At 44.9% G+C, this 13,230-nt stretch overlaps 1 protein-coding gene across 1 annotated transcript in view; it reads right to left on the bottom strand.

Moving 5' to 3' along the window:
- ADAMTS9 (ADAM metallopeptidase with thrombospondin type 1 motif 9) overlaps positions 1-13,230 on the bottom strand; it is a 228,456-nt gene that overhangs the window by 125,540 nt on the left and 89,686 nt on the right. Inside the window, exons 13-16 of the mRNA XM_069736573.1 lie at positions 10,605-10,786; positions 10,388-10,524; positions 3,274-3,391; positions 409-504 (exon numbers count right to left, since the gene is read on the bottom strand). Of these exons, the coding sequence (XP_069592674.1) occupies positions 409-504; positions 3,274-3,391; positions 10,388-10,524; positions 10,605-10,786 (533 nt within the window). The remainder of the gene's footprint in view (positions 1-408; positions 505-3,273; positions 3,392-10,387; positions 10,525-10,604; positions 10,787-13,230) is intronic.

Raw genomic sequence — 13,230 nt, 5'->3', positions numbered from 1 at the left:
GTTCTCCTAATTTTCTAAGAGTCTTCTGGACGTTGCAAGTGACCACTTCCACTTCCATTGTCCATGCTTTATTTCCCCCTGTGGTGGTGCTGTAGGACAAATCAGCCCTTCAGCTTCGTTCTCCTGCAGATTGCTCCTCATCGCTGAGGATCTCAGCAGCAGGACAACTTCTGATCATCTAATTTTTGGGGGGCAGACCTAACAAAACAGGGATTGTAGAAGAAGTGGAAAGCTAGCTGTTCCTAGGACTTTAATAACGCTTAAAATAACACTTGTAAATATGAGCCAGTAAAGTGTCAGCACGGATCGACTTCAGTCGTAGCTAACGAGAGGACGGCAGGCCTTGCCAAGATTAAGACAGTCTGTACTTAACATCCTCGGCGGAATTCAATCACAGTGTGGTCTCACCAAGGTAGTTGTCATCTTCCGGCTTCCCTGAGTAGCTGTGCTGCCGCACATCAATGTTAGTAGCGCCGGCTGGAATACGGACCACGATGTTGTAGCCTGGGAAGCACAAAAGATGAAGCGCACGGTTAGTTCACATTAATGGGCAGGATGTTCCTTACAAAGCCGGCGAGGGTCACACTACTGCCAAATGCATGTAGCATCACTTCAAAACACAACTTTCCATGTTTACAGAGAACAAAGAGAGAAAAGCATGGCCGCCCGTTGTGTTCTGCTTCCATGGCGCAGACGACCCGTGCCGTTGCGTCTGAGATGTCTCTGTGCAGCCCATTAGATCAGGTTTCTATTGCAAAACGTTGGATTGTCTCCTACAGTTGTTTAGGAGACCAGGGGTAATCAAAGCACTGCCATCCCCACCACTGTCTCCAGTCTTCAGGAGTTCCGACAACTCTTCTGAGACATCCAAAGTTTTCAAAAACTTTCTCAAAGGCGATCTAAATTATAGGCAGGGGGTCAATAGATTTTTTAAAAATATTGTTTTAAATCAGGGTTTTCTGTTAAAATGTATTCTTTATTATTTAAAAGGGGTTGTCCAGTGAAAACATGTTATCATCTATTGATCGGTGGCGGTCCGACTGCTGGGACGTGCGCCAATCAGCAGAAGGTTGGACTTTAATCCCTCGCTGCCACTTCATTCATTCCCTATGTAGCTGCTAATCGCTGCACTCAGATTTTTCCAGAAGCCCCATAGGGAATAAATGGAGCAGCAGACGGGCATCCAACCTGCGTCTCCAAATTGTATGGGGGATATAGGTGCCCTATCGGGATTAGAAATTCCCCATTCTGCTGATCGGTGTGGATCCTAGTGGTCAGTCCTCACTGATCAATAGGTTATTACTGAATCTTTGGATAGGTGATAATAACATTTTTTCACCGGACAGCCCCTTAAATAATGGTCATTTCAATTTTGCATACCACTACCTGTACATTGGCAATAACAGCAACAGACAGAGAGATTTCTAGGAATGCTCTGATCTGTATAAGCATCATTCCGAAGGGAGGAGGAGGAGGTGAGCTGTAACATCACCTATTGTGAGTGGTGGATTCTGTGTTATCTACTGTATATAGAGGTATTATCAGTCATTGTACAGGAGGAGGAGGTGAGCTGTGACATCACCTATTGTGAATGGAGGATCCTGTGATATCTACTGTATATAGAGGTGTTACCAGTCATTGTACAGGAGGAGGAGGTGAGCTGTGATATCAGCTATTGTGAATGGTGGATCCTGCATTATCTACTGTATATAGAGGTGTTCTCAGTCATCGTACAGGAGGAGGAGGTGAGCTGTGATATCACCTATTGTGAATGGTGGATTCTGTATTATCTACTGTATATAGAGGTGTTATCAGTCATTGTACAGGAGGAAGAGGTGAGCTGTGACATCAGCTATTGTGAATGGAGGATCCTGTGTTATTGACTGTATAGACTGCAGTGGTAATGTGCTGGTTGGTTGTGAACAAAAACTGGGAGAGACACCACTGGATTGGCAAAGGACAAAAGGTGAGTAGGATGTTTTTTAATAATATTTGCCCACCATAAAGGGTTTTTCCCACTGGAAGAAATGGTGTAATAAGATAGACTATCACTTCCTAATCAGTGTAGGCTGCATGCCAGGACCATCACCGATCCTCTGATGGGGATCACAGCCCTGAGGCTTTTCCTCAATTTTTCTTGATTAACAATAAGTAACCCAACTCCATTTACTTGGCTGCTGCCCTTTTGCACTAAGACCCCTACTGATAATGAAGTGATAGCATATCCTATAGAGAGATTAACATACAATCATTATTTTAAAGGGGTTATTGGCTCCAGTGCTGCCGCTATGCTCAGTCATTGGCTACAGTGCTGCCACTTCGCTCAGTGACTGGCTACAGTGCTGCCGCTACGCTCAGTGATTGGCTACAGTGCTGCCGCTACGCTCAGTGATTGGCTACAGTGCCGCCGCTACGCTCAGTGATTGGCTACAGTGCTGCCGCTACGCTCAGTGATTGGCTACAGTGCTGCCGCTACGCTCAGTGATTGGCTACAGTGCTGCCGCTACGCTCAGTGATTGGCTACAGTGCCGCCGCTACGCTCAGTGATTGGCTACAGTGCTGCCGCTACGCTCAGTGATTGGCTACAGTGCTGCCGCTACGCTCAGTGATTGGCTACAGTGCTGCCGCTACGCTCAGTGATTGGCTACAGTGCTGCCGCTACGCTCAGTGATTGGCTACAGTGCTGCCGCTACGCTCAGTGATTGGCTACAGTGCTGCCGCTACGCTCAGTGATTGGCTACAGTGCTGCCGCTACGCTCAGTGATTGGCTACAGTGCTGCCGCTACGCTCAGTGATTGGCTACAGTGCTGCCGCTACGCTCAGTGATTGGCTACAGTGCTGCCGCTACGCTCAGTGATTGGCTACAGTGCTGCCGCTACGCTCAGTGATTGGCTACAGTGCTGCCGCTACGCTCAGTGATTGGCTACAGTGCTGCCGCTACGCTCAGTGATTGGCTACAGTGCTGCCGCTACGCTCAGTGATTGGCTACAGTGCTGCCGCTACGCTCAGTGATTGGCTACAGTGCTGCCGCTACGCTCAGTGATTGGCTACAGTGCTGCCGCTAAGCTCAGTGATTGGCTACAGTGTTGATGCTGTTGACGTGACGTCATTGCTACAGCTAAAGCACCTAGACCCAAGCTGTGACAGGACTGATATAGGGGGTGGGGAGGAGAGGGAAAACCCCCATTAAGTAAACCATAATATGTCATGTTGAAAGTTGTATTCTTACGGAACTAAACAGTACGGCCAAACCTTCGCTTTACAGCTACCTACCGTAATGTACTATGTTAAACGTTCCAGCTATGGTCTTGCAGGACGAATTGTCTCCGCCACAAACGCCACATTTATCTCTTCTGGCTTTCGAGTTTAGGACGTGATCACAACCAGCTTGCTTTAAAAAAAAGATATTGAAAAGATCCATGAAAAAAAAAAAAAAACACTTATCATCCTTGTCAGTGCAATGGCTCCCTTAGCATGCCTCAGCCCCCGATCCGTCGTATGACGGACACCATTGCTGATCATTAGGCCCAATCACCCATTACTATGGGATAAGGTAGAAAAAAAATCAACTTTTTTTTTCCCCCAAAACAGCACCCCTGGTGTCCAAATTTTAAATTGCAACTCAACTTTAATCATTTGAAGTGTCAGAAAATAAAGGGATCATCATGGCGGCGGCAGCCACAGGCTTTTCTACGGGAATCGCCGGTTAGGAATAGGGGCCATGCTGCCGCGGAGGTCAAGGCGAAGAAGAGTTGAGTATGGTTTATTTTGCTATTTTATAATATTTGCAGCTTTTTTTTTTTTTTTTAATCTTTTTTTAAAACTTGAATAACCCTTTCAATTATTACATGGTATCCATAAAAATTAGAAATTGCGCTGAATGTTACTGCAGATATAGAGGAGACAAACTTTTAGGTGCGATGTCCCTTTAAGAACTTGATTAAAGATTGGGCCAAGTTCCGTCTTTCCCCCCAGACATAAATGAAGATAGGGCTTCATGTTTTATCATAATTTACTAGAAGTAGTTGGACGATGTGTCCGGCTTCTGTTGGTTTAGCAGACGTTTTCCCGAGCCTGTAGATGGCGCTGTTGTTACTACGATCCACGCGATAGTTTTGGTCAGCGACAAAAATTCTTCCAAAATGTTAAAAAAAAAAAACATTTAAAGGAAGCAAATGGCTCGAGTCTATTCAATGAAGAAGACCAAAAACTAAAATGACGCATCATTTTCAGTGTCATCTCAAATTCTCTGTTGTCATAAAAGTTCTCCTTTAAATTTAGCAAAAATTAATCTGACATTGGCCCAAAGCAATAAAGTGGAAATTTAGACTTTCCAGCATAAAGATAAGCACTTTTTAAAAAAAAAAACAAAAAAAAACTGTTTTCTTCATACCCTAAACAGGAACAAGTGCCAAGTGGATGATGTGCCAATCTAGGGCACAACCGGTGTTACCAGGGTTGGAAACTGGAGTTTTGGCCGGTTTGCTTGATTTTTTGAGAATCAGGGGTCTTCCATGAATCCATGGACACTGCCCCGAGGTCCCTGGGGTGCAAGTTTTTTAGGCTGTTGATAAGTTACCTTCAGTACCATATTAGAGGCAAGTTTTGCAATGCTTGCCCCTGTGTCTCGCATTATATTTTAAGGGCAATAACCCCGATAAAGAACCTGTCTGAGCTTTAAAGAGAATCTGGCAGCAGGTTTTTGAAGTGTAATCTGAGAGCAGCATGATGTAGGGGCGGGTACCATGATTCCAACGATATGTCACTTACTAGGCTTTGTGTTGCCGTTTCACAAAAACAGTATTTTATCAGCAGGAGATTATCACTAGAAGACTAGTCGTCTTGTGCCTGCTAGTCCTGCTGCTCTGTATAACCCTGCCCCTATCACTGATTGGCAGCTGTCAACGCACAGTGAGCACAGAAAGCAGCCAATCAGTGGTGTGGGCGGAGTTGTACAGAGCTCTGCATCTGAACACTGCTACATTTTCATCTGCGAAAACAGTCGTTTTATCAAAATGACAGGAAGCAGACCAGTAAGTGATACATCGCTGGAATCAGGCTCTTCTGCCCTACATTATGCTGCTGTCAGGTTAGATAGCAAAAACCTGATGATAGCTTCTCTTTAAAGGGTTTGAATGCACATGCTGACCTTTTTTTTTTTTTCCATTGCCCCAATCTAAAATGTGCAGATGGATATTGAAAAAAATCTCACCGTTTTGTGCCTACAGCTCCAATGCATATCTATATGTTTCCTTGGTTACGCAGAACCCAATCAAAACTTAAGAAGTTTGTTTTTATATTCACATTAAATGCAGAGACAGTATGCAACCATGGAAACACATGGGTCCACCTGGGAGCTGTAAATACAAAACGGTAGGGGATTTTTCAATAAGACTATTTGCAAATTTGCTTTATTTTTTATTTTTTTTGTTTTACTTGTAGAAATTGGTTGAGGCTACTTAGTCGTATAGTATATCAATAGTATAATCATCTATATACATAATTGTCTAAGGGTCACTTCCGTCTGTCTGTCTTTCTGTCACGGTTATTCGTTCGCTGATTGGTCTCGGCAGCTGCCTGTCATGGCTGCCGCAACCAATCAGCGACAGCCACAGTCCGATTAGTCCCTCCCCTACTCCCCTGCACTCACTGCCCGGCGCCCGCTCCGTAATCCCCTCCACTCACTGCTCACACAGGGTTAATGGCAGCGGTAATGGCCCGCGGTGTAACGCACTCCGTTACTGCTGCTATTAACCCTGTGTGTCCCCAACTATTTACTATTGATGCTGCCTAGGCAGCATCAATAGTAAAAATAGGTCATGTTAAAAATAAAAATAACAAAACACCTGCTATACTCACCCTCCGCCGCCTTTCTCGCTCCTCGCCACGCTCCCGGGACCGGTCACTGCTCCATTGCAAGCGGCAGCTTCCTGTCCCGTCCCAGGGCTGGTGTGCGACAAGGACCTGCCGTGACGTCACGGTCATGTGACCACGACGTCATCATAGGTCCTGCTCACACCAGCCCTGGGACAGGACAGGAAGCTGCCGCTTGCAATGGAGCGGTGACCGGTCCCGGGAGCGTGGCGAGGAGCGAGAAAGGCGGCGGAGGGCGAGTATAGCAGGACTTCAACGGGCTATAGGTGAGTATATGTTTATTTATTTTTTTAAGTCTCTATACTACGTGGCTCTGTGCTGGGCAATATACTACGTGGCTCTGCTATATACTATGTGGCTGGGCAATATACTACATGGCCGGGCAATATACTACATGGCTCTGCTATATACTACGTGGCTGGGCAATATACTATGTGGCTGGGCAATACGTGACTGGGCAATATACCGTACTACGTGGTCTGTGCTATATACTACGTGGCTGGGCAATATACTACGTGCCTGGGCAATATACTATGTGGCTGGGCAATACGTGACTGGGCAATATACCGTACTATGTGGGCTGTGCTATATACTATGTGGCTGGGCAATATACTACGTGCCTGGGCAATATACTACGTGCCTGGGCAATATACTACGTGCCTGGGCAATATACTACGTGCCTGGGCAATATACTACGTGCCTGGGCAATATACTACGTGCCTGGGCAATATACTACGCGACTGGGCAATATACTACGCGGCTGGGCAATATACTACGTGGCTGGGCAATATACTACGTGCCTGGGCAATATACTACGTGGCTGGGCAATATACTACCTGGCTGGGCAATATACTGCGTGGCTGGGCAATATACTGCGTGGCTGGGCAATATACTACGTGGCTGGGCAATATACTACGTGCCTGGGCAATATACTACGTGCCTGGGCAATATACTACGTGCCTGGGCAATATACTACGTGCCTGGGCAATATACTACGTGGCTGGGCAATATACTACCTGGCTGGGCAATATACTGCGTGGCTGGGCAATATACTGCGTGGCTGGGCAATATACTACGTGCCTGGGCAATATACTACGTGGCTGGGCAATATACTACCTGGCTGGGCAATATACTGCGTGGCTGGGCAATATACTACGTGGCTGGGCAATATACTACGTGCCTGGGCAATATACTACGTGCCTGGGCAATATACTACGTGGCTGGGCAATATACTACGTGCCTGGGCAATATACTACGTGGCTGGGCAATATACTACCTGGCTGGGCAATATACTACCTGGCTGGGCAATATACTGCGTGGCTGGGCAATATACTGCGTGGCTGGGCAATATACTACGTGGCTGGGCAATATACTACGTGGCTGGGCAATATACTACGTGGCTGGGCAATATACTACGTGGCTGGGCAATATACTACGTGGCTGGGCAATATACTACGTGGCTGGGCAATATACTGCGTGGCTGGGCAATATACTGCGTGGCTGGGCAATATACTACGTGCCTGGGCAATATACTACGTGGCTGGGCAATATACTACGTGCCTGGGCAATATACTACGTGCCTGGGCAATATACTACGTGGCTGGGCAATATACTACGTGCCTGGGCAATATACTACGTGGCTGGGCAATATACTACCTGGCTGGGCAATATACTGCGTGGCTGGGCAATATACTGCGTGGCTGGGCAATATACTACGTGGCTGGGCAATATACTACGTGGCTGGGCAATATACTACGTGGCTGGGCAATATACTACGTGGCTGGGCAATATACTACGTGGCTGGGCAATATACTACGTGGCTGGGCAATATACTGCGTGGCTGGGCAATATACTGCGTGGCTGGGCAATATACTGCGTGGCTGGGCAATATACTACGTGGCTGGGCAATATACTACGTGGCTGGGCAATATACTACGTGGCTGGGCAATGTACTACATCGCTGGGCAATATACTATGTGGACATGCATATTCTTGAATACCCGATGCGTTAGAATCAGGCCACCATCTAGTAGAATAATAAAAGTTAAAAAAAAAACCAAAGGCTCAGGCACCTAGAATAAAATGACTGATCAGGGCACAAGGAAAATGTGAAGCAATAGTTATAAAAAAGCTGGAAAATCCCTTTCATCATTTTCTCATTGGATACAATGAAACTTCACATAATGTCATTTGTGATTGACAAAAGGGGGGTAACTCGCCCTCACGACTGGACTTCAGCACAATGGATCTTTCAGAGCGGCAGAACAATACTGCCAAATATTAGAAGATCTTTCAAACAAAAGCGTGGAAACATTGTATGCGACATTTACTACTGTAATACTACTATAAAAGAACAATAGGAATGGTGATAAAAGGAAAGAAAAAGTCACATACCGCACTAACTATAGACGACATGTGCCACATAGGGGGCCCCGTAGATGAACCATAGCTGTGAATCGCTCCCTTTCTGGTGGTCTCGAGCCCTCCTTATATTACATGGCCAGTCATGTATCTGCCATGTGTTCCTATACTTCCCCTGCAGTGGCCGCTACAAGAAAAAAAAATCCTGTCTGGCTGCAGCAAAATGCCGAGGACGGTCCATGTGGCACCTGCATTTTAAAGGATGTTGTCCAGACTGGCCCTTTAAGAGCTTCCACAGCAAGATCCCTGGGAGAATCTGCAGCATGATGAAGATGGCATTGGTTGCAAGTGGAAGTGAAGGGATATCGATCAGAATTTTAAGAAATTAGTTGGAACAGGCCAATTCAAACAATTTGCAATTTGATTCTCATGAATCACCCAAAAATATCCACCACTATTTTACAGAAAATAGAAAATTACATAAGCCAGAGAATGCTGACGTCAGACGTGGTGGCAGTGCAGGCTTCACCATAATGCCTTGTAGCTATCACATCACATGGTATAGCACAGCCAATAAGGAACAACTATCATAGTCTGTGTAAAAGCCAAGGAAGGGAATGCAGCAGCCATTTTTGGGGAACCTAGAAAAATAGAGGACAGATATATGGATGGAGTACTGCCTTCCAAAGTCAGATATATGGATGGAGTACTGCCTTCCTTTTTACTTTTGTCTTGATTGGGGCAAATATTGGATGCATTGCTGAGGAGGCCTGGGCACCCACCAACTGATATTGTGCTGTTCCATTTTTTTTGCAGTATATCTATCTAATAATCCATCCATCAATCCTTCTATTATCTATGTAAATATCTATCATCTATCTATCATCTACCTATCATCTATCTATCTATATATTATCTATCATCTACCTATCATCTATTTATTATCTATCTGTCTATCTATTATATATCTATCATCTACCTATCATCTATCATCTATTATCTATCTATCATCTATCCATTATCTATCTATCATCTATCTATCATCTTTCTATCTATCATCTATCTATCTATTATCTATCTATCATCTATCTATCTATCATCTATCTATATATCATCTATCTATCTATCTATCATCTATCCATTATCTATCTATCATCTATTATCTATCTATCATCTATCTATCATCTATCTTTCTATCTATCATCTATCTATCTATCTATCTATCATCTATCTATTATCTATCTATCTATTATCTGTCTATCATCTATTATGTATCATCTATTTATTATCTATCCATCTGTCTATTATCTATTAATCTATCTATCTATCATCTGTTCATCTATCTATTATCTATCTATTATCTATCTATCATCTATCTATCATCTATTATCTATCTATCTATTATCTATCTATCATCTATCTATCTATCTATCTATTATCTATCTATCTATTATCTATATATCTATCTATCATCTATCTATCTATCTATTATCTATCTATCTATTATCTATCTATCATCTATCTATCATCTATTATCTATCTATCTATTATCTATCTATCATCTATCTATCTATCTATTATCTATCTATCTATATATCTATCTATTATCTATATATCTATCTATCTATCTATCATCTATCTATCTATCTATTATCTATATATCTATCTATCATCTATCTATCTATCTATTATCTATCTATCTATTATCTATCTATTATCTATCTATCATCTATTATCTATCTATCTATTATCTATCTATCATCTATCTATCTATCTATTATCTATCTATCTATATATCTATCTATTATCTATATATCTATCTATCTATCTATCATCTATCTATCATCTATCTATCATCTATCTATCTATCTATTATCTATCATCTATCTATCTATCATCTATCTATCATCTATCTATCATCTATATATCCATTGATCTATTTTCTATCTATCTTTCCCTATTACCTTTCTGATTGATGATTATTGCCCCCCTCTTTATCGCACGCCTACTAATCATGCTCCCTATAGCTATAGGGTCCTGGCACGGCACCATCTTCCCTCCGCTGTTCACTTCTTCATTGTTCTCAGTGATTTAGTACAGGCCACAAGAGTTAGAAATGAGAACTGCACAAATCAAGCGCATCAGTATTTACCCGACACAGTCCTTGCACACAGATATCATTTGTGTCTGGTCCGCATGACGTCCCATCGACAACCCTGTCCCTGAGCTGATAATAGGCTGTGCTTCCTGCCACCCGGCAGAATAGTTTACAGCGGTCCTTCATTAGAACTGCGGACAGATGGAAATGCTTTGTCAATAACGGTTAAATTCAGCAGAACGAGAGGAAGACACAATTGGGCGGCACGTACTTCCGCTGTATTTAGGCACCCAGCGCACGTTAGGAGGTAGGCCATTGATATTGAAATGTTTCCCATCAAAATCAGAACACTGCTCCTCTCTGAAGTCCTTCTTCTGCTTTGAGCAGGGCTCGGTATTACAAGACTTAAATTTCATCCTGCGTCCCACGCAGTATTTACCACCATTCTTTGGCCTGGAAAAAAAAAAAGGAAAAGAATAGTTGGGGACAATTTTAAAAAATTCATTTTTAAAGGGGCCCTACCAGAACAATGTTTTTAAATTTGACTTCCAAGGATATGAGGACATCATAAGGGTTTAACATGAGCGGGGAGAGCCGCAGAATTAGAACCGTGCAGATGAAAAGAGTGGCTCCCTGTCGGGAGGACTCCGCTTGTCCATGCATTACATTTGAATATGGCCAGTGCAATACTACATTTGTCCTGTAGTGGCCACTGCAGGAAAAATGAGCAGGTGCGCAAAGTAATCCTTGGAGATATCAGCTGATTGCAATTGGATAGAGAAGCCAGAACTGTAGCGATCAGTTGATCATCGGTGCAAAAGTCTAAACAGGTAATGTCCAAATGGGTAAAACCCGTACTCCATTGGGCTCTATTCCGAAAATATGGGAGCCATTAAATAGAGGGCCCCCAACCTTTATGACACTCCATATTTGCTTGCGCGGGTAGAAACTGATGTAATGTAATACAAAATGTACTGTAAGACTCATGCTGGTGTGGTAGTTGGAGGCAGATATATCTCGCCCAGATGTTTGTCCTATGTGAATTAGGCCACTCAGTATCTTCAGGGTGCTAATGGGTTAATGGTTGCAGGAATAAAAGATGACCAGCTGGGTGTTTCCAGTGTCTGCCTGGGGCACACAGATTGCCTGCCTGTGTGAGACAAACGTGAGTGAAGAGCTCTGCTCAAGATCTGTGTGATGTTAGCTGGGTGGGAGAAGCCCCCCCCCCAGTTGTTGAGATAGCAACGTATTTGTTTAGTTAGTGCCGGACAGGCTAGGATTTATTTTTATGTTTTGTTTTTTGTGTTGCTTTCACGTTAATAAATCTGACCTGAGGTCAGCCTGCTCAGAAACCTGCTGTATGCCTCAGATTCAATGCACAAACCACGTGTCCTTTGACCCCAGCAAAGGCGATCCCAGAGTGTTTTGTCACATTGTGGTGGAGAACGCGGGCATACCGTGGCACAGGCGACAGCATGGAAGACGTGGTGAAAGCCTTAGTACAGTCCACTGCCGTACAGCAGCAGGCCACTGCCGCACAGCACGAAGCTAATCGCTTGATGGCCGCACAGCTGAAGGAGTTAGTGGACATGACGGTTGCAGACCGCCAACTTCTCCAACAGGTGGCGCAGCGCCTGGTGAGCATACCTGACGCTGACCCGGAAGCAGAGTCCAGAAGGATCCATGTGAGTCGATACTGGCAAAAGCTGACTGCAGAAGATGACGTCGAGGCATACCTGACAACGTTTGAGTGGACGGCATTGAGAGAGAAGTGGCCGAAGGCACGATGGGCCGATTTGATTGCCCCGTTTCTCTCCGGCGAGGCCCAAAAAGCTTACCATGATTTGGACCCGGAGGTCGCTCAGGACTTTGAGAAGCTGAAAGCTGAGATCCTGGCCCGGCTGGGTGTGACGACGGCTGTCCGTGCACAGAGGGTACATCAGTGGACATACCAGCAAGATAAACCGGCGCGGTCTCAGATGTTCGACCTGATCTACTTGACAAAGAAATGGCTGCAACCCGAGGTACTGACAATACCCGAAATAATCCAGCGGGTTGTCCTGGACAAGTACCTGAGAGTACTACCCCCCGCGCTGAAAAGGTGGGTAAGCCAAGGAAATCCCACGACAGCGGATCAACTTGTGGAGTTGGTCGAGCGTTATTCCGTGGCAGAAGGACTTCCCGACGACACCGCCAACCCCCGGTCTGTGCCTCCTCCTCGTGGAACCGGTAAGACTGTTCCAGGGACCACGGGTGAAGGAAAATCGCTTAAAACTGTGGGGGAGGAGTCCGGGACTGCTCGCACTCCGAGACCAAGAGTGTTGGACGGTGGTCTCAGTAGGGGACCTGTTAGGTGTTTCCGCTGCCATGAGAAGGGTCATGTTTCTGCGAACTGTCCTGTTACCGCTGAACCCATGCAGTGCGACGTTATAGACTCTAGAAAACGCATGTCTTTGGTTACACAGCTAGTGAGTGTGAATGCGGGTCAAAATGATACAGTGAAACACCTGTGTGAATTATCTGTTGATGGGAAAAATGTTGTGGCATTACTAGACTCTGGAAGTGTGGTGACTCTGGTGAAAGCTAGTCTGGTGGCACTTCCATCTGGTCCGTCTGACAAGTTTTCTGTGACGTGTGTGCATGGTGACACCCGCTCGTACTTAACAGCGGTCATATGGATTTCTACTCCCTATGGGTCAGTGCAGCACAAAGTGGGACTCGTCCCCGCATTGTTACAGGATGTAATCCTGGGCAGGGATTTTCCCTATTTCTGGCAGTTGTGGGAGAATCAGTTGCTCCTTCACGGTAGCTGTACCCGTGAATCTTCTCCCATGCCATCTGGAGGTCCCGAGTCCCTAGAGGAGACCCCACAGGAAGATGTTGCTGGGGAGGTTGGT

Source organism: Ranitomeya imitator, chromosome 8 (genome assembly GCF_032444005.1).
Source record: "Ranitomeya imitator isolate aRanImi1 chromosome 8, aRanImi1.pri, whole genome shotgun sequence".
NCBI lineage: Eukaryota > Metazoa > Chordata > Amphibia > Anura > Dendrobatidae > Ranitomeya > Ranitomeya imitator.
This window is presented reverse-complemented; position numbering and strand designations above follow the sequence as displayed.